Source organism: Takifugu rubripes, chromosome 22 (assembly GCF_901000725.2).
Source record: "Takifugu rubripes chromosome 22, fTakRub1.2, whole genome shotgun sequence".
Classification (NCBI taxonomy): Eukaryota; Metazoa; Chordata; class Actinopteri; order Tetraodontiformes; family Tetraodontidae; genus Takifugu; species Takifugu rubripes.
This window is the reverse complement of record NC_042306.1, coordinates 5,676,193-5,698,403: the sequence shown is the minus strand read 5'-3', so window position 1 is coordinate 5,698,403 and position 22,211 is coordinate 5,676,193. Positions and strand designations below refer to the sequence as shown.

General features: G+C 44.4%; 1 protein-coding gene across 3 annotated transcripts; it reads left to right on the top strand.

The window, feature by feature from the left end:
• The first annotated feature begins 216 nt into the window (after nt 1-216).
• pigk (phosphatidylinositol glycan anchor biosynthesis, class K) lies at nt 217-21,378 on the top strand. Of its 3 annotated transcripts, none has more exons than XM_011616272.1 (12): nt 217-353; nt 514-567; nt 676-767; nt 1,421-1,556; nt 2,217-2,328; nt 2,881-2,977; nt 6,973-7,090; nt 7,890-8,000; nt 9,367-9,539; nt 11,240-11,309; nt 20,775-20,902; nt 21,158-21,378. In XM_011616272.1, exons 1-11 carry the CDS (start codon nt 288-290, stop codon nt 20,889-20,891), a joined length of 1,146 nt encoding a protein of 381 aa, XP_011614574.1. In that variant the 5' UTR covers nt 217-287; the 3' UTR covers nt 20,892-20,902; nt 21,158-21,378. The 3 variants fall into 3 exon arrangements, with proteins under 3 accessions (XP_011614574.1, XP_011614573.1, XP_011614572.1); XM_011616271.1 differs by having other exon boundaries at nt 21,155-21,378; XM_011616270.1 differs by having other exon boundaries at nt 20,775-21,378.
• Nucleotides 21,379-22,211: the final 833 nt, after the last annotated feature.

Genomic DNA, 22,211 nt, shown 5'->3' with positions numbered 1-22,211 from the left:
CCACTTAATCTAGGTTTACCTATTACTACTAATCTACATTTATTAGAATATAGGATATGGTCAGCTTTTTTTTTACTAAGAATTCTATGAGATTGTTATTTGATTATCTTTTAATCACTTTGTCAAAAAATATATATTTTTTAAATAGTTTCACCCCCTTTAGATTTGACGTCACATCCGTTTCTTTATTCGTACTTTACTTTGAAAGGTTAGCTGCCGGAAATACAGTCAGGCGACCGCCCGGTATTTCACTTCCGTATTACCCTCTGTGTCAGCACAGGCTCAAAATGAAAACAGCAACTTTATTGTGTATTTATTTCACATGCGTATTGGTGAATAGCATTAACATTGAGGTGAGATAGTTTTTATGCATTCTGTTATTCTTTTCTTTCTTGCTCTTTATGTTGAATTTTCTGTGAATACACAATGGTTCCAGGTTAGCTTCCTTGGATGTCCTGCTAGCTATTTTGGGGAAATAACACATTACGTATATTTTCTTCTCACACTTTTCAGGATAATGCAAGACAGATTTTCAGCAGCGGCCATACGAACAACTGGGCTGTGCTGGTAAGTACTAAATTAATTTTTATCTAAATGACTTCTGATATCAGGGTATATGCATGTTATCATTGTTATTATTCTAATAGAGCTGTCATGTCTTTGTCTGACACTTAGGTGTGCACATCCAGATTTTGGTTCAACTACCGTCATGTGGCCAATACCCTTTCTGTGTATAGAAGTGTGAAGAGACTAGGAATACCTGATAGGTAACAATGCTTCCAAAAAGGAAAAGAAACGAGTATACCCATCAGACCTCGATGAATGAATTTTTCAGTATTTTTTTTTTTTTTAATTAACAAGCTTTTGTGTGATGTGTCAAGAACAGTGGTCGGTGGAAACTGAAACAAGTAGTTGATCTCAAGTCTGTGTCTGTATTGGGTTACACTGGAATTACCAGCACCTATTGCCTCCTAAGTGTTTAATTGGTTTCAACATCAATGTTATCAATGCAATTGCCAGCATACTCTGGCACTTTGAGGCTGCCTATTGTCCTGCAGATGCAGCAATCCAGGACCCACCTTCATTAGGTGTGACATGTGGTCATACTACCAGCAGTTACAAGAACACTGGAAGAAACTGATAGCATGTGTTGATCTCCTTTTTGATCTCTGCTGCACCTATTGACAGTTGCATGGTGTTTTGATAGGCTATCAACTCAGTGCTAGAGACCCATTATGGATTCTCTTGATTTTATGATTTCTCCTTGTGGTGGTGGTCCTTGTGGTCCTTGAGTACTCAGAAAGGGAAATTATTATTATTATTATCATTTTTGTGTTTATTTTTTTTGTTGTTGTTATTACAACTACTGCTACTAATAATAATGATAATAATTTTGTCCTCTGTCATCTTCTTGTTCCAGCCACATAGTTCTTATGCTGGCTGATGACATGGCTTGTAACCACAGAAATCCTAAGCCTGCTACAGTGTTCAGCCATAAGAACATGGAGCTGAATGTGTATGGTGATGATGTTGAAGTGGACTATCGAGGATATGAGGTTGGTGCAAAGCAGCAAAAGAAACTTTTGCTGAGGTAATCTATTTAAAGCACAGGTTAGAGCACACTCTAAAAATACTAAATAAAAAGTGTTGTATGCAGAGGGAGAGCCGTCGACTTGAACAATAGGAAAACAAAGGATCCATATCCCAGTTCTGAAATGTTCTGTGTGTACAATTACACATATTACGAACCAAAGTCCTACAACCATGACCTTGCTATCTCCCCGGAGAGCAGGGAGACAACGAGGAGAGGGATTGAACTGGAGAGTAGGACAGGTATTGGTTAAATTAGCAGTGGATAACCTATATATCTATCAGAATAGCATAAAAATTACTACTGAAGGCTCTAGACAGTTTTGTGTGATAGGTTCTTGGGAAAAGTGTGGCCTTGGCCAGAGCTGAGGAGAGTATGTGCTGCAGGGACGTAGCGTCTGCTTGTTTGTCACACTGAAAATGTTAAAGATTTCAAAACATTTAATAATTCAACAAGGTTTTAAATTCTGTCCTGCAGTAAAAAAAAAATCCTAAATAGTTAAATCATGACTTAAATGTGATTAACAGCTGAGTTCTAATTTACCATGCAGAGATTTTAAGAGCTAGAGAATTGTTTTAACAAGTTATGGAGATCTGTGTTATTTTGTGTCCTGACCATATTTTAGGTAACTGTTGAGAACTTCCTGCGTGTTTTGACTGGAAGGCTGCCGCCCAGCACTCCACGTTCTAAACGACTCCTCTCTGATGACCGGAGCAACATACTAATATATCTTACAGGTAGTTGGGAGCCAAATTCTGCTAAACATAACATAATTTAACTGAATCCTTAGAGATTTTGTGACAGACTTCTATGTGTTTACACTCTGTTAAGGAGCACATGTAGTACTGTGATTAAAGGCAACAACAGCTTTAGAAGCCCCATCTAATGGGACATTACAGTTTGTTGGTGCACTAGCTCTTGGAAGATGCTCTTTTCATCAGGCCATTAACACCTGTTGGTTCCATCTGCTCCATGAGTTTGTTTTTTCCCTGGAAAAAAGGAAAAGGAAGGTGGGAAATGTAATATTTTAGAAAATTAGTTTTTAAACATCATCCATTCACTGCACTCTGTTTCCATTATAGTTAGTCACATTTAATTTTATTAACTTGTTTTTATTAATACCGGTATGTCTATATTGATATTTATTTTCACCTTTGAAAGAAAACTGATAAAAAGAGGTAAGTAACTGAGCCTGGTGTTTTTCTTATGCTTTTCAGTCTAGTTTGAGTAGTTTTTATCAAAATATAATTTTCCGTCTCGAGTTACAGTTATTTACATTTGTTTCTCAGGTCATGGTGGGAATGGCTTTCTAAAATTCCAGGATTCTGAAGAAATCAGTAATGTGGAATTGGCTGATGCTTTTGAGCAGATGTGGCAGAAAAGAAGGTAAACAGATTTGAAATTTCATTAAATATTGTTCTACTCTTCTACTGCTTCTTTTTTGCTTGACTGCAGATTATTAACAACGTTTTACATTTCTACAAAAAATTCCAACTGTTGGGAAAGATATCCAGTACAAAGCAGTCTCACTTGTCATTTTGCTAGGGCCATGGATAGATTATCTGCAATCAAAAGAGCAATATTGATGTTTCTGTCCCTACAATGGTGTTGAAACTACTTTGAATTTGACTTGCTTTAATTTTTTTGTTGCTTAACCATATACCGTAATTTCCGGACTACAGAGCGCACCTGATTATAAGCCGCATAATCTAATTTTAGAAAGAAAATCAATTTTGTACTTATACAAGCCACACTGGATTTTAAGCCGCAGGTATCCCACGTAGTAATATGAAAAATTAGATCGAAAACATTCAGTACCGGTATATGTTTTTATTACCGTAAGAGACGAGTCACTGACAAACAGACAGGTAAGAAACAACAGCCACTCTTTTCACTTGTATGTTGATACAGAGACCTGTATAAACACCCCATATATGGCACCCCATACTGTCAGAGGGACACAGTCGAATGCCTTCTCCAAATCCACAACACACATGAGGACTGGTTGGGCAAACTCCCATGCACCCTCGAAGACCCTGCTGAGGGTGTAGAGCTGGTCCACTGTTCCACGCCCAGGACGAAAACCACATTGCTCCTCCTGAATCCGAGGTTCGACTATCCGGTGGACCCTCCTCTCCAGTACCCCTGAATAGACCTTACCAGGGAGGCTGAGGAGTGTGATCCCCCTATAATTGGAACACATCCTCCGGTTCCCCTTCTTAAAAAGAGGGACTACCACCCCGGTCGACCAATCCAGCGGCACCACCCCCGATGTCCACGCAATGTTGCAGAGTCGAGTCAGCCACGACAGCCCTACAACATCCAGAGCCTTAAGGAAGTCTGGGCGGATCTCATCCACCCCCAGGGCCTTGCCACCGAGGAGTTTTTTGACTACCTCAGCAACTTCAGCCCCGGAGATATGAGAGCCTATCCCCAGGTCCCCAGGCCCTGCTTCCTCATTGGAAGGCACGTTGGTGGGATTGAGGAGGTCCTCAAAGTATTCCCTCCACCGATCCACAACATCCCGAGTTGAGGTCAGCAGCACACCATCACCACTATACACAGCGTTGACAATGCACTGCTTCCCCTTCCTCAGACGCCGAATGGTGGTCCAGAACCTTTTCGAGGCCGTCCGAAAGTCGTTCTCCATGGCCTCACCGAACTCTTCCCATGCCCAGGTCTTTGCCTCAGGCAACCGCCGTAGCTGCACTCCGCTTGGCCTGCCAGTACCTATCTGCTGCCTCAGGAGTCCCACAGGCCAATAAGGCCCGATACGACTCCTCCTTCAGCCTGACGGCATCCCTCACCACTGGTGTCCACCAGCGGGTTCGGGCATTGCCGCCACGACAGGCACCAACCACCTTGCGGCCACAGCACCGGTCAGCCGCCTCAACAATGGAGGCGCGGAACATGGTCCACTCAGACTCAATGTCCCCCGCCTCCCCCGGGATATGGTCAAAGCTCTCCCGGAGGTGTGAGTTGAAGCTCCTTCTGACGGGAGACTCTGCCAGGCGTTCCCAGCAGACCCTCACAATACGTTTGGGTCTTCCAGGTCTGTCCGGCATCCCCCCGCCACCATCGGAGCCATCTCACCACCAGGTGGTGATCAGTTGACAGCTCCGCCCCTCTCTTCACCCGAGTGTACAGAACATGCGGCCACAAATCCGATTACACGACCACAAAGTCGATCATCGATCTGCGGCCTAAGGTGTCCTGGTGCCAAGTGCACATGTGGACGCCTTTATGCCTGAACAAGGTGTTTGTTATGGACAATCTAAGACGAGCACAGAAGTCCAATAACAAAACACCATTCGGGTTCAGATGAGGGGGGCCGTTCTTCCCAATCACACCTCTCCAGGTCGTAATGTCGTTGCAAATGTGAGCATTGAAGTCACCCAGGAGGACAAGGGAGCCCCCAGAAGGAGCACTCTCCAGCACTCCCTCTAAGGACTCCAAAAAGGGTGGATACGCTGAACTGCTGTTTGGGCCATAGGCACAGACAACAGTCAGAATCCGTCCCCCCACCCAAAGGCGAAGGGAGGCTACCCTCTCATCCACCGGGGTAAACTCCAATATACAGGCACTGAGCTGGGGAGCAACCAGAATTGCCAACCCTGCCCGTCGCCTCTCACCATCGGCAACTCCAGAGTGGTAGAGAGTCCAACCCCTCTCGAGAAGACTGGTTCCAGAGCCCTTGCCGTGCGTCGAGGTGAGGCTGACTATATCTAGTCGGAACTTCTCAACCTCGCGCATCAGATCAGGCTCCTTTCCCACCAGAGAGGTGACATTCCATGTCCCTAGAGCCAGTTTATGCAGCCGGGGATCAGACCGCCAAGGTCCCTGCCTTCAGCCGCTACCCAACACACAATGCACCCGACCCCCTTGGCCCCTCCTGCAGGTGGTGAGCCCACCGGAAGAGGGTCCCATGTTGACTCTTAGGGTTGTGCCCGGCTGGACTCCATGCGCAGAGGTCCGGCACCAGGCGCTCGCCAACATGCCCCACCCCCAGGCCTGGCTCCAGGAGGGGGCCCCGGTGACCCGCATCTGGGCAAGGGAAACGTAGGACCAATGTTGTTTTCCGTCATTGGGGGGGTCTTGGGCTACACTTTGTCTGATCCCTCACCTAGGACCTGTTTGCCACGGGTGGCCCTACCAGGGGCATCAAGCTCCAGACAGCGGAGCTCCTAGGAGCATTGGGACACGCAAACCCCTCCACCATGATAAGGTGGTAGCCCAGGAGGGGAAATTTTATCATGTCAGGATTTTTTAACTTTTCTTTTAATTTAATCCGCTTACCAACATTTTTTTAATCCGCTTAGCAACATTTTTTTTTTCTAACGGTGTCTGTAATGCAGCTACCTTACGTTTGTATCAGCTCCACACAAATTACGTTGTTTATGCTTTTTTACTCACAAAATGAACAATCAAAAACTCCCCGATGGCCCACCTCTAAAATCTTCTATTTTCATCGCGGTGGCGATTGCTTTTGCCTTCAGTCTGATTTGTACAGCGGAAACACCGTGGCCACCTGCTCTCTGTGTGTTCACCCAGTCTTCCAGAAAGTTTTCATGCTTGGGCCACCTGCGATGTTTACATCTAAAAGCTTTTGTTGTCTTTTGCTTTGGATCAGTTCTTCATGCTGGCATCTCCACCTTCTCGCCATTGATTACTGTAATGTATGCCAAGATTACGCGCGGCAGCTCAATTTCCTTCTTCAACCGCCAGTGATCGCTTTTAACCTAAAAGTCGCATCATATGCTTTTCTTCTAGTATTTTCCTTGTTGATGAGGGTTAGTAAAAATGACTGATTCACAATAGTTGTGATAGTGTGCCACGACAAAAACATAAATAAGCCGCACCGTAGAATAAGCCGCAATGTTTAAAGTGTAGGAAAAAAGTAGCGGCTTATAGTCCGGAAAGTACGGTAATATAAAGGATTAAATAACATTATTTAGGCATTCACATTGCACGTTTTAAATAATGATTGTTGCTCAATGCTTTTATTCTTCTCCAAAGATGTTTATTATGATTATAATCCATTAAACCTGGGCTCTTCATAAAAGCTTAGTCATTTCTAGTTTAGATACGGATGTGATAATTGCAGCAAATTGACCTCCCTACATTTGCTTACCATAATTGTGAGGTTTTGTAACAACAAATGTTGAAATTATAAGTTTTGTGATAATGATTAAAAAGGCTATGTCATCTCAACTTTTTGAAATTAGTGGATGGGTTAGAGTCTAACAATGATTAGACATTGAATAAAACTGGGATCACTATACGTGGAAAGAATGGCAGAATGCTTTGTAATACTTGTTTCTATAGAGCAAATGCTTCAGAAATGTGGACTCTTAGTTGCTACTATTTGTTTGTGTATTCAGGTACAATGAGCTGCTCTTTATTATTGACACCTGCCAAGGAGCCTCCATGTATGAGAGATTCTATTCTCCAAACCTGATGGCTCTGGCCAGCAGTCAAGTTGGAGAGGACTCTCTGTCGGTGAGTTACCCTCCCAGATACAGGAGAGCCACATTCCCTTCTGTTGGTTAATTTGCCAGGCTAGAACAGTGTGTCACATGGTAGCGGAAGACCAAACTACATCTTTACACATCATCCCCACCCCGTTAATACTCAGGTAACAAAAAGTTACCCAGGTTTGTGCGGTAATTTGCTCTACCTTTAGCACTCTTGATGGAAAATTACCCTTCAATTAATCCCAATAAGAGTTGGGTTTTTTCCTTTTTTTTTAACATTTTACTGTAACTCATTAAAAACAACAGAATGTCGACATATTTAAATCAAAAAGCTGCAATCAATAAATCTTTTCATTGCAGTTACCATTGCAATTAAAACATAAAGCATCTGTTTGCTTCTGTAGTTGTGCTCACCAATTAATGTGTTTTGAACTGAAAGTAGAATACAGTATACTGTATCTAAGACAAATAAGAGAGTGTTTAGCAGAGATTTTGAGGGCTGTTTCAAAACCCTAGGTTCCTGCTATGTGGCAGGTCTAAATATGTGATCTGTGTGCAATGACACTGACCCTTTCATGACCGCTGTATCCCTTTTGTGGTCACGGGGGAGGGTGCTGCAGCCTGTCCCACCTACATATGGGCAGAGGCTGGGTACGCCCTGAATTAGTGGTCAGCTCATCGCAGGGCCCTATGTGGGTATTTGGGGTTTCTAAACCTGAGCCCTGTACTACTGATGATATTATAATGATTATTATTGTTAATGTTGTCATTATTGTTGTTGTTACTGTTGTTATTATTATTATTATTTTATTCTGATATTCCAGCACCAGCCAGACTTGGCCATAGGAGTCCATTTAATGGACCGTTACACATTTTACCTCTTGGAGTTCTTGGAGGACATCCAGCCTGCTAGCAAAACCAACATGAATGATCTAGTAAGTGTGTGCGCACACATGCATTCACTCAAATCTCTTCTCTAGTATTAGAGTGCATGTGTGAACACTGACACACCAGCCCTAATCTACACTGGAAGAACATACACAATGGAAGGCAGTGAGTCATTGTCCTGTTCTTAGTTATTTATGCAGGTTAAGAGTCAGGTGCAATTTGCTTGTCAAATAATCCAGCTAGTTCAAATCAGTTTCTCTAATAGTAATGATGCATGTTGTCAATAAAATTACAGACATTCAATGATACATTGTTAAATAGAAATTATGAAAGACTCTTGTGCTATAGAAAAAGGTCTTTTTCTGTTTTTTTGGAATTAGAATGCAACAGCAGGCACAGCATGCAGGATCATTGGTGAGAGTCTGAGCATCCTATTTCTGAGTCTGATAGGGGATATGGGATCTAAAACACAATACACTTCCAACCACAGTGAAAACATTGTGTGGGAAGTACACCAAAGCACTTTTGATTGCAGGATCACATTATGTACGTGGCTTCAAACTGAGGTGGTGGTAGAAAAAGGATTGTTAAAAATGGGAAGTGAAAGAATCAAACGGGAGCTCAAACAAGGACTTCGATGACCACTAACATAATGCTGCCGCCTAGCAAATGGCTGACAGTCTCATTATGGAGCCTTTCGACTTCTTTAATCTGGAGCACTCCTGCAGTGATGCATTGACCTAAAGCAACCTTTCTGTGAAGATTTTATTTTTATTTTGGCCATATTTAAGACCAATATTGACATTTCTGTATTTTTTGTATTTTGCCTGTACAATTCATTAGTTCTCTGTTTTTACTTGAATACATGCACTGTCTGACTCAAGAAAAGAGTCACATTACCTTTAGCTTTGATTCGTCACATGTTCGTGGTGACATTGTTGCGATAAACTTCTGCAAAGTCACATTTATTTCTCCAGAGCTGTTTTCATTTTTCACCAAGATCTTGTTTTGGTGGTGGGAGAGTCAGACTACTGAGCAAAGCCTTCTGCAGCACATCCCAAAGTTTCTCAATGGGGTTAAGGTTTGGACCCTGTGGGGGCCATGTGTGAAATAACGCCTCAAGCTCCTTGAACCACGCTTTCACAAGCTGAGCCTGATTAATCTCTTCAGCTCTTGGAATATGCTCATGCCATCAGGGGAGACAATTCTCCACTGAGGTGGGGATTCTTTTTTTTTGCCAAGCAGCATATATTCATCTCCTTTTCATGACTTTCTTCCTTTTCGTTGAATACATGAGATGCTATGGTATATATCTGATATATGCTATATACTTGGGGTTTTTTTTCATTGATGATTTCATCTGTACTACTGAATATGCATGTCATAGTTTTTGGTTGCTTTGTGTGTTCACAGTTTAAAGTGTGCCCCAAGAGCCAGTGTGTGTCCACTCCAGGCCACCGCACTGACCTTTTCCTCAGGAGTCCTGGAAGTGTCCTTATCACAGATTTCTTCGGTAGTGTTCGCAAAGTGGAGCTTACCATGGATGCGGTCAGTTTAACGGACCCTGTCAAGCAAGTGCAGCATAGGTAATGCTGATGTATTTCAATGAGATTTGTTGAGCTAGTTGTCATCTGTGAATCAATTGGCTACTTTTCAAGGTTCTACAAACCTCATCTTAATACAGCAGGCTTTTTTTTTCATAATTTTCTCTTCTATACATGCAATTTAATATTTGTTGATATACATTTCTTTTAACTTCAGTTTTATTTGCAGTTTTATTTGTAGGATCTTTAAAAATCAAAAATAGTCTACAGTATTATGTATCCAATTGGTTGCAAATATCAGAATGAAAATCAAAGCCGTAATCCCAGCAATTTAGAATTATTAGTAGTTCTGCCGATGTTGTTATTTTGGGTGGATTAGAGAACTACCTGAATGATAAAACCTTCATCAAGGCCATCTTCTATGCTTATTGCTGCACGGTAAATTAATTTAATGGCGACTGCTCTGATTTTTATTACAATCAGAATGAGATCTGTGGTAATAAGGACACGTCAACACTAGGTGGCTGTAGAAAGCTGTGGAATGTGGAAAACACTTTTGTGTCTCAGATCAGACTCAACTTTGACGCCTTAACTCACTTCTAAGTACAATCGGACACTTTTCAGGGCCTGTCCAGCTGCGTCCTCAAAGTGTAAAAAGTGCTCTATATGTTGAGCCAATAGGAGTGTGGCTATGAGCAGTGAACAGCATTGCACTACACATGTCTGGTCCATAAGCTTGTTGTGCAAGAAGGTCGGGAGGGATATCACACTATGATTCTGGTCTATTTTTATAGTTGGGCAACTGCCAGTAGATCTTTTTAAAACTTTAAGGTCTTGGTATGCTTGATGATACTTTTCAGCCTTTTTTTCTCATTAATTAGAAAATAAAACATGCATTTTCATCAGCAGTACTTCTGAAGTATCATTTGGATATGAGTAGAATGAATAAACATGCAGCAATGTCTTTTATTAATTATATATACTAGAAATAAACTGGGGTGAAATATATATCAGAAACTCTTTATACTATATCAAAAATATCTACATGCTGTTTTCCTCTAAAAAGTCATTTGAAAATGTCATTAATTTGAAGTGTTGTTCTACATTTTCCATTCATCTTTTATTATACAAAATGTTTTACAATTCCCAAGATATTTAACATCTTCCGTCCATCCATCATTCCTTCCTTCCTTCTTTCCTTCCTTCCTTCCTTTATTTATATAGTGTCTGTGACAATCAAAATTGTTTCTAGGTGCTTTACAGAATCCCAGGGCCTGACCCCCAACAAGCAACAGTGGCAAGGGAAACTCCTTTAACAGGAAGAAACCTTGAGCAGGACCAGGCTCATGTAGCGGGACCCTCCTGCTGATGGCCGGTTGGGTAGAGAGAAAGGGGGTGGGGGGACAGATAGAAGAGAGAATAGGCATAGATCATGCAAATACATTCATTATAACAAGCTGTTGATATAAGACATGAGTGGGTCAGCAGGGTCGGAGGTCAGCAGGTCAGTGCACAGCAATGAAGTTGATGATACCTGATACCATGAGGAAAACCCCATCCAATGCTACCTCTGCATGAGTGAAACAGCTCTGTAATGTTGCACATCCAGTACTGACAGCCCTTACAACTAGAGATTGCAGTCATTTTCTCTTCTGCAGAGTTCTTTGTGAGAGTTCTATGCATTTTATAGAAGCTGCAGTTTGTTTAATGACCATCCATTGTGTGTCTTTCTTGCTGCCCAGCCCTGTGAATGAAGACCTTCAGATCTTCTCATACTCAGACCAGCTGCCACTGTCAGAGATCATACACCAGGTAGGAAACAAGGAAAACACCAGAATCGGTTGAAAACTTGGGTTGTTCAAATTTTGATTCCAGATAATTCAGCGTTTAGATTTCAATGTTTCTTTGCATGCCTTTAGTATAGACGGACAGACAACTCATAGTTACCGTACAGTTTTGATTTCGATTCCAAGTTTTTGGTTAGTTTTATTCCACTAACCAAAAACATGAATGCTAGGTTAAGTGATGAAACGGCTCCTCAGAGTGAGTGTGTCTTGTGTGTAATCCTGCTGCTCATCAGATGACTGCTGAGAGGCTTCTGCACCGTTATCAGGGACAAATAGTGGTGTTCACACTTAATTTGGATGCAGCTTTCAGTGGGGTTAACCTTAACAAATGACCACTTATCCTCTTGAGAGCCCAGTGTGCATTAATAAAGATGGCAGTTGTCAAGTCCTGCAATATTACTCTCATGTTTTTCATTATAGGGCAATAGTAGTCATCATTTTATGAGCTTACTATCACGTAAATAAATTGCAGTCATCTTTGCCAATGGCAGGATCAAAAATTGTACATTACATTACATTCAGTTATTGTGGGGAAAAAAGTTCTAAGACGGCACATTAAACTGAATAACTTTGCAATCTTAATGACAATCAAATCAATCTTTATTTATATAGCGTCTTTTACAATCAAAATTGTTTCACAGTGCTTTTCAGAATCTCAGGGCCTAACCCCAGACAAGCAAGAGTGGCAAGGAAAAATTCCCCTTTAACAGGAAGAAACCTTGAGCTGATGGCCTGGCGGGTAGAGAGAGAGGAGAGGGGGGAGGACAGGTAAAGGATAGAATGGAGAGGAGAGGACGGGCATAGAGTACAGAAATACATACAAAAATACACTATTTATGCAAGCTGCCGGCCGAGGGGCCAGAGGTCATCATGCAGCTCCGCGAAGGCGGCGATACCTGTAAATGAATACAGAAGGGGGGGGGGGAAGCAGAAAAACTACACAAGAATCAGCATAACTAGTCTACTTGAGGAGGAGGAGAGGAGAGGAAACCATGACCCAGTGGGATGACAGAGGCCTGTCAGGTGATCATGTTTCCGGACCCCGGCAGCCTTGGATGTGACCTAACGATTAGACAACCCCTTAAGTGTGATAATTTGTCTGTCTATGATAGAAACTGGAACTACAGAATCAGTAACAATAAGCTTTTTCAAAAAGGTAGGTTTTTAATCTGATCTTAAATGTAGAGATGGAGTCAGCCTCCCGTACCTGGACAGGGAGCTGGTTCCATAGCAGGGGGGCCTGGTAGCTAAATGCTCGGCACCCCATTCTAATCCTAGAGACTCTACGAACCACAAGTAGACCAGCATTCTGAGAGCGGAGCGGTCTATTGGGCTGGTAAGGTGTCACTAGCTCCTCCAGGTAGGATGGAGCTAGGCCTCTGAGGACCTTGTAGGTCAAAAGAAGGATTTGAAAAATTATTCTAAATTTAACGGGCAGCCAATGAAGAGACGTCAGTACAGGAGTAATGTGATCTCTTTTGTCAATACCTGTCAGAACTCTGGCTGCAGCATTTTGGATCACCTGGAGGCTTCTTAAGGAGTTGTTTGGACACCCTGATAATAAAGAATTACAATAGTCCAGCCTGGAAGTAACAAAAGCATGAATTAACTTTTCAGCATCATGCCGCGTCAGTAGCTTCCTAATCTTTGTGATGTTCCTCAGGTGAAAAAAGGCACTCCTAGAGACTAATTTAATGTGTGAGTTGAAGGACAGATTTTGATCAAAAGTTACTCCTAGATTCCTCACACAGAGACTAGATGTTAATGAGATACCATCTAGAGTGATCATGTGATCTAATCTATCCCTGAGAGGTTCAGGACCAAACACCGTGACCTCAGTTTTTCCTGAGTTAAGGAGGAGGAAATTTGAAGACATCCAGGACTTTGTGTCTTTAAGACAGATCTAAAGCTTCACTAACTTCTCTGTCTCCTCTGGTTTCATGGATAAATAAAGCTGAGTGTCATCAGCATAACAATGAAAATTTATCCCATGCTGCTGAATAATGTTCCCTAAGAGAAACATGTACAAGGTGAAGAGGATTGTTCCAAGAACAGAACTTTGAGGAACTCCATGGCTAACCCTACTGTATGAGGAGGGAACGCCATGGACATGAGCAAACTCGTATCTATCAGATAGATACAATCTAAACCAGTCTAGTGCTGTCCCTTTAATCCCAATCACATGTTCCAGACTCTGTACCAGGATGCTGTGATCAACTGTATCAGAAGCAGCACTGAGATCCAGCAGAACCAGCATAGAGAACAGTCAATGATCTGAAGCTATAAGAAGATCATTAGTAACTTGAAGAAGTGCTGTTTCTGAAGGTCACTGCTTAGGACTTTTTATGACTCTGGGGTGGCATTGGTGATCTTCTACGCTGTGGTCTGCTGGAGCAGTGGAAGCTCAGAGAGGGACAGGAAGAGACTCAACAAACTGGTCAGAAGGGCTGGCTCAGTCCTGGACTGCTCTCTGGACTCCATTGACGAGGTGGGTGAGAGGAGGATGTTAGCCAAGCTGACATGAATTATGGACACCCCCTCTCACCCCCTACATGAGACTGTGGAGGCCTTAAGCAGCTCCTTCAGCAGCAGACTGTTATACCCACGGTGTAAAAGGGAACGTTACCGCAGGTCATTCATCCCAACTGCCATCAGATTTTTCAACATGCACAACACTTAATTGTAGCACCAATAACCCAGGGTTGGCATATTTGCACTAACTAATCATCCTACCTCTGGAATGTCTTATTTGCACATCTTATTTGCACCTTCTTTTTTTTTCACACTGTCCGACACTCCTTCTGTACATAATTTTAATTTCTGTGTATAATGTACATAGCAAGTCTTTTTATTTTTATTTTTTTTCTCTTAGTACTTTTCTATATTGTACACCACGCTCCAGTAACTGAGTCACCACCACCTTCTCAAGAATTTAAGAGATAAAAGGAAGGTTGGATATCGGCCTATAATTTGCTAAAACATCTCAATCCAGTGATGGTTTTTTAAGCAACGGCTTAATCACTGCCACCTTGTAGGACCGGGGTACATAACCTGTCACTAAAGAACAATTGATCTGGTCCAGGATAGCTGCCTATCAATGGTAAAACATCCTTCAACAGGTGTGTTGGGATGGGATCTAAAAGACACGTGGTGGCCTTGGATTTCTGAATTAGCGATGACGCCTCAGAAAAATATATAGGGCTAAAGGAGTTAAAGGGCTCGTTGGAGAACCTGTATGTTCCCACAGTCAGCACATCTGGTGATGGTCCAGTTGTTGGGATGGCCTGGTTAGCTTTTTCTCTGATAGCTAAGGGGAGAAGGGATACGTGGATCTAAAACACTGTGACTCTTAGTTAATTTGGCCACAGTGCTGAAAAGAAACCTGAGATTGTTCCACTTAGTGCTTAGTGCCAAGAATTCCAAAGGTAAGTCTTCAGCATGCATCTCATGGGGATTTTAACAAACTAAATTTTAAATAAAAAAAAATCTCCACCAATGGCCTCTTATCACTGGGGTTATTGAAGCAATAAATCATGACAGGCCCTGATATACGCTCATTAAACCATACCTAAAGAGCGTTTAAAAAGGACGAAAAAACCTGGAGCCTGGTATACTGAGCGTAAATCATGAAGTGATGTGTTGCGTTGATTAAACATCCATCCATCCATCCATCCATCCTCTACCATTATCCAGGGTCGGGTCATGGGGGCAGAAGCCAAAGAAGAGAGGCCCAGACTTCCCTCTCCCCATCTACTTCTTCCAGCTCATCCGGGGGGATCCCCAGGCGTTCCCAGGCCAGTCGAGAGACATAGTCTCTCCAACATGTCCTGGGTCTTCCCGGGGCTCTTCCCGGAGGAACATGCCCTGAACACCTCACCAGGGAGTCGCCCAGGGGGCGTCCTAACTAGGTGCCCAAGCCACCTCATCTGGCTCCTCTCAACGCGGAGGAGCAGCGGCTCTACTCCAAGGATGGCAGAGCTTCTCACTCTATCTCAAAGGGAGAGCCCAGCCACCCTACGGAGGAAGCTCATTTCAGCCGCTTGTACCCGTGATCTTGTTCTTTTGGTCATTACCCAAAGCTCATGACCATAGGTTAGGGTAGGAACCAAGATTGTCCAGTAAATCGAGAGCTTCGCCTTTTGGCTCAGCTCTCTCTTCACCACTACGGACCGGTGCAGAGTCTGCATTACTGCACCGCACTGATCCGCCTGTCAATCTCCTGCTCCATTCTTCCCTCATTTGTGAACAAGACCCTGAGGTACTTGAACTCCTCCACTTGGGGCAGGATCTCCTCCTTGACCCGGAGAAGGCACTCCACCTTTTTCCGGTTGAGAACCATGGCCTCGGATTTGGAGGTGCTGTTTTTCATCCCAGCCGCTTCACATGCGGCGGCGAACCGATCCAGTAATCATTGGAGGTCACGGGCCGATCACGTCAACAGGACCACATCATCTGCAAAGAGCAGAGACACCATCCTGAGGTCACCAAACCGGACCCCCTCAACACCATGACTGCACCTAGAAATTCTGTCCATAAAAGTTATGAACAGAATCGGTGACAAAGGGCAGCCCTGGCGGAGACCAACCCTCACTGGAAACAAGTTCGACTTACTGCCAGCAATGCGGACCAAACTCTGACACTGATCGTACAAGGAGCGGACGGCCCGTATCAGCGGGCCCGACACCCCATACTCTCGGAGGACCCCCCACAGGACCCCCAGAGGGACACGGTCTAATGCCTTCTCCATGTCCACAAAACACATATGGACTGGTTGGGCAAACTCCCATGCACCCTCGAAGACCCTGCTGAGGGTGTAGAGCTGGTCCACTATTCCACGCCCAGGACGAAAACCACATTGCTCCTCCTGAATCCGAGGTTCGACTATCCGGCGGACCCTCCTCTCCAGTACCCCTGAATAGACCTTACCAGGGAGGCTGAGGAGTGTGTTCCCCCTATAGTTGGAACACACCCTCCGGTTCCCCTTCTTAAAAAGAGGGACTACCACCCCGGTCTGCCCCGGGACTACCACCCACGCGATGTTGCAGAGTCAAGTTAACCACGACAGCCCTACAACATCCAGAGCCTTAAGGAAGTCTGGGCGGATCTCATCCACCCCCGGGGCCTTGCCACCGAGGAGTTTTTTGACTCCCTCGGCAACTTCAGCCCCGGAGATATGAGAGCCTATCCCCAGGTCCCCAGGTCCCCAGGCCCTGCTTCCTGACTGGAAGGCGTGTTGGTGGGATTGAGGAGGTCCTTGAAGTATTACTTCCACCGATCCACAACATCCCGAGTTGAGGTCAGCAGCACACCATCACCACTATACACAGCGTTGACAGTGCACTGCTTCCCTTTCCTCATATAGTGGTCCAGAACCTTTTCGAGGCCGTCCGAAAGTCGTTCTCCATGGCCTCACCGAACTCTTCCCATGCCCGGGTCTTTGCCTCAGCAACAGCCGTAGCTGCACTCCGCTTGGCCTGCAGGTACCTATCTGCTGCCTCAGGAGTCCCACAGGCCAGTAAGGCCGACTCCTTCAGCCTGATGGCATCCCTCACCACTGGTGTCCACCAGCAGGTTCGGGCATTGCCGCCACGACAGGCTCCAGTCACCTTGCAGCCACAGCACCGGTCAGCCGCCTCAACAATGGAGGCACGGAACATGGTCCACTTGGACTCAATGTCCCCCTGCTTCCCCCGGGACAAAGCTCTCCCGGAGGTGTAAGTTGAAGCTCCTTCTGACGGGAGACTCTGCCAGGCATTTCCAGCAGACCTTCACAATACGTTTGGGTCGGCCGGGTCTGTCCGGCATCCTTCCCTACCATTGGAGCCAACTCACCACCAGGTGGTGATCAATTGACAGCTCTTCCACTCTCTTCACCAGAGTGTCCAGAACATGCGGCTGCAAATCCGATGACACAACCACAAAGTCGATCATCGATTTGCGGCCTAAGGCGTCCTGGTGCCAAGTGCACATGTGGACGCCTTTATGCCTGAACAAGGTGTTTGTTATGGACAATCTGAGATGAGTACAGAAGTCCAATAACAAAACACCATTCGGGTAGACTTCTCTATAGGACTAGGTGTTAAAATCCCGACCTAATCATGGCAAGTGAAAAAGACTTGGATGGAGTAGGATTGGCACTCATGATTCTGTGGTGTCACCAGCTCGACACATCATCAGTTGTGTGCCTTGGCATCATTAGGTGTTTCAGCCATTTAACACAAGACACCCTCCACCAAGGTTGGCCCACCACAGTCTGATCAAAACTGGGTGTGTGTGTTGCACAATGGCACCACATGATCACTTGGCCGCCCACGATATGTCCCTCCGTTTCAACCACAGCCAGTGACTGCTTTGCTCTGCTGTGGCAGCGAGCTCTTTTACTGCCCTCCGTTGGGCCTGCCCTCTGATGCCCATTTCCTTCAGGAGCTTTGTGGTGGTTCTGGAAACAAAGCCTCTGCAGCCTACCTCCACAGGCCACACTTTTACACTCCAGCCCCGCCCCTCTTCTTCAGCTGCTAGGTTTGCATAACGCAGTCTCTTCCGTTCGTATGCCTCCCCGATTGCCTCCTCCCATGGGACAGTGAGCTCCACGATGAAAACGCGCCGACAGGATTTGGACCATAGGACCAGGTCTGGGCGCAAGTTGGTAACTGCGACTTCAGATGGAAAAATAAGCCTCTGGCTGAGGTCCACCCGCATTTCCCAGTCTCGGGCAACAGTGAGTGCGCCGGCCTCCGGAGGAGCTGGCTTACTCCCTCGTTTCTCCCCAGATCAGGGGTGCCGTTCTTCCCAATCACACCTCTCCAGGTCACACTGTCGTTGCCAACATGAGCATTGAAGTCACCCAGGAGGATGAGGGAGCCCCCAGAAAAAGCACTCTCAGCACTCCCTCTAAGGATTCCAAAAAGAGTGGATACGCTGAACAACAGTCAGGATCTGTCCCCCCACCCGAAGGCGAAGGAAAGCTACCCTCTCATCCACCGGGGTAAACTCCAATATTCAGGCACTGAGCTGGGGAGCAACGAGAATTGCCACCCCTGCCCGTTGCCTCTCACCATCGGCAACTCCAGAGTGGTAGAGAGTCCAACCCCCTCTCATTTATTGCCCTTGCTGTGCGTCGAGGTGAAGCCAACTATATCTAACTATATATCATAACTTCTCAACCTCGCGCACCAGCTCAGGCTCCTTTCCCACCAGAGAGGTGACATTCCCTAGTCCCATGTCCCTAGAGCCAGTTTATGCAGCCGGGGATCAGACCGCCAAGGTCCCTGCGTTCGTCCGCTACCCAACACACAATGCACCTGACCCCCTTGGCCCCTCCTGCAGGTAGTGAGCCCACGTGAAAGGGGTCCCATGTTGCCTCTTCGGGCTGTGCCCGGCCGGACTCCATGGGCAGAGGTTCAGCCATCAGGCACTCGCCAACGTGCCCCACCCCCAGACCTGGCTCCAGGAGGGGGCCAGGCCTGGACCAATATTGTTATTCATCATTAGCGGGTCCTGGGCTACGCTTTGTCTGATCCTTCACCTAGGACCTGTTTGCCATGGATAGCCCTACCAGGGGCATAAAGCCCCAGACAACGGAGCTCCTACTGTTGATTAAACAGTATCAACAATTTTAACAACAATTAAATACACAAACACAATCACAAATTGTTTATTTTAAATAGAAAAAAAATTGCATCCTGAGGTCACATGAAAACAAAATGGAATCCAAAGATTAGGAACTACATTTTTGTTGCAAGACCTTTTGCTATTTAACACTTGAAATTTTCTTGACATGAGTGTTGGCTTCTGTGGATTGTACATCCACTGAAATCTGTCAGTGTTGTCGGTCTGAGGAGGCACCATGAGTAGCTGTGGTTGAGAGCGATGAAGATGCTCGACCCCTGTAGTTCACCATTTCTAGGAACATCCTTGAAGTGCTGCTTAGACAGGTCCACTGTTATCCTCAAACCAATCTCCATAGTTCTTCCTTCCATTTTATCTCTTGTAAAGTCCATTAGCTAGGTTAGCAATATCTAAGCTAGCAGTTTGTCATCATTTCTCAAATATGGAGCGATATCAGGCACTAGTGTTATACAGTATATGCTCAATATACCACAATAAAGAACCAATCAGATCACATGAATTAAATTTTCTGTTTTAGAATCTTCATAATGTGACATGATTTTTCTTTTACGAATATACATACACAAAGGTGTTGACTAATCAAAGGACCCTTTAGGGGTCCTAAATCTACAATTGTTAGTTGTTGTCATCCGGGGGGATGTATCATGTAGATGTATCTATATATCTGAAAGGGGTGAAAGGGGTGTGGTGCAGCTCGACAGATTATCATATTAAAGGCCAGCCCGACTGTGCCGTAAGTTATTTGTTTGTTGGTTTTTCCGACCCACTGGCCCACCAGGGAAAACTACCAATACTCTTGATGCCCATCCCACTGTTGGAGAGGAGTCTTCACGTGACAGGCTGTCACTAGAAAAATCAATAGAGTAGTGAAGAGCAGATTTGTGAGGCTGTGCTGTGTAGAATCTGTTTACAAGTTCCCTATAATTGTAAGTGTTAAAGCTGATAAACACCATGCTGCTAATTGGTCCAAGAATGTCCTTATAGGACAAGTGGCCCATTTAATAGAGTGGTACGTCAGTACCACATGAAAGAGTCTTAAAAACGAAGCATTGAAACAGTGTGGATAACTTTGTGCAGTGGTTATTCAGTCTGTAGGTGAGTGGGTTGAGAAGCAGAGGGTTCTTGGTTCAGGGGGACAACTCTGTACCTCTGTTGAGGTACCATTGAGCAAGGTACTAACTTCCCCCCCAATGCTCACACAAGGCCCCTGCAACGAGCTGGTGACTCATTCAGGGTGGACCCTGCCCACATGCAGCTGCGATGTTCTCCAGCACGCTGAGACCCTGAAAGGGATAAAATGGTCAAACAAAAAAGTGCAACTTGAAAGACACTCATCAAAAACATGATATTTGTAGAAATGAAATTAACCTTGTAACGTCTCTGACATCCTCTCTCTCTTTAAAAGACAGTACCTAGAAATGTTGCATGTGTCACCATCTTTGTTTTAGAAAAGGAATTGGGAAAATTCCTCCACACACTGATGCCATATTAGCATTTAAATGTGCTTCTTCTGAGGGGTACTTGTTTAATACCTCTGAGAGTATATGATGTGGCAGTGAATGAGACAAACATTATTGCCAGCTTTGTGATTATGAGGCAGGAGATAAAGTGTGTGTGTGTGTGTGTGTGTGTGTGTGTGTTTGTGTGTGTAGGTGTGTGTGTGTGTGTGTGTGCGCGCCTTTGTGAGCGACAGTAGTTTCCTTAAGTTTCCTTAACTGGGACAATATTTGCGGCATTTCTAACCTGCACTTGCTTTCTTCCCCATTTTCATTTCACCTTGTCTCTCCCCTCCTTTGCTCAGAAGCCCAATCAAAAAGACTGGCATCCTCCCGATGGCTTCATTCTGGGGCTGTGGACGCTAATCCTGCTGGTTTTTTTCAAGACATATGGCATGAAGCAACTGAAACACATCTTCTGAGTGCTGATATGGTGGGTATCTGAGGAAAGGATATCACAGACCATAAGCTTTTACAGTGATTTGAACTGTGTGATACAGCATTTTGTCATGATGCTGTGATTCTGAAAGATTCCACTTTTTAAAGAAGAAAAGACAAACAAAATATTATAAAATGACTGTAAAAGCATTTATGGTTGCTGAGAAAGCTCAACTCACTGCAGCATGCAAACAGACCATGAGCTACCTACCGGTAATTGTTTTGTAATTTTCCAAACTTCTTTTAGCAGCCAAATGCAGCAAGTTGCTCATCTGTGACAAAACAAGTGGACATTTGAGGCACTGTAAAGTTTTAATTTAATCATACTTATTGTATAGTACTTGTTTGTTTTTATTTAGGTGTTATGTTGAATGTTCTAAAGTTATTCTGTATTAGAATTAATTTTGTTGCAATTGAACTGAATGGAATCAGGAGATATGATTTTAGTTATTAAAGTTTTATTTTAAAAATCCCAGTTGTACCTGCTGCAGTTTGTTTACATGATGGTGCTAGCTGTCTGTTGGGAACTGGGCTGAGAAGTGGAGGGTTCTCAGTTCAAACCTCAGCGAAGTGCAAAGCACGGAAGGTATTCTAGTAGTAGTGGAAGGTGCCAGAACACCTTCAGAGCACTGCCAAGGTATTCATGAGCAAGGTACTGAACCCACAAAGTCCTGTGATTAACTGGTGACTCATCCAGGGGTGGACCCTCCCTGTGACCCCAAAAGGGATGAATCAGTTAAGAAGATGAGATGAGCGATAAAGGAAAATAATTATTTTACAAAGCAAACAAAAAAACCACCTGACCTACTGTTGGTATTTTATGTCCTTGGACAACAGTAGACAGATAACAGGTAGGTAAGTGATTTCCTGTCCCCACTCCTTCTGACAACCATTATGTGGCTTTTCTTTACATTATACTTTATGTCTTTATGTCTTTATGTCATACACCTGTGTCGTGCAGTAGCTGTTTTAAGCTGTCCTTGCTTGCATTTGGCAGCCGATGAGAAAGACTGCATGATCTTAGAGGAAGGTCTTGTCCTCCTTTTCCTGTTTTATTGTCTATTTGGCACTGCCATTGTCCTTGGATGTTCTCTGTGCAGTTCTGGCTGCATCTCAATGTGCTTTATTTTTTACTCTCAACAACTGTAAAAGACTTGGGTTGGAACTAAACTAACTTACTCATGCACACACGCACACATGCTTAAGGTGATTGAGCACAGTATCGCCTACCATGTCACCTGTTTTTGGACCATTTAGCAGCAGCATCCAGATAGTCTTTAATAACATGGGGATTTCTGCTTGCT

Coding starts and splice junctions, on each gene's coding strand:
- pigk (XM_011616272.1), top strand. CDS start 288: ATGAAAACAGCAACTTTATTGTGTATTTATTTCACATGCGTATTGGTG. Junction 1,557..2,216: donor TGGACTATCGAGGATATGAG/GTTGGTGCAAAG, acceptor ACCATATTTTAG/GTAACTGTTGAGAACTTCCT. Junction 2,329..2,880: donor CATACTAATATATCTTACAG/GTAGTTGGGAGC, acceptor TTTGTTTCTCAG/GTCATGGTGGGAATGGCTTT.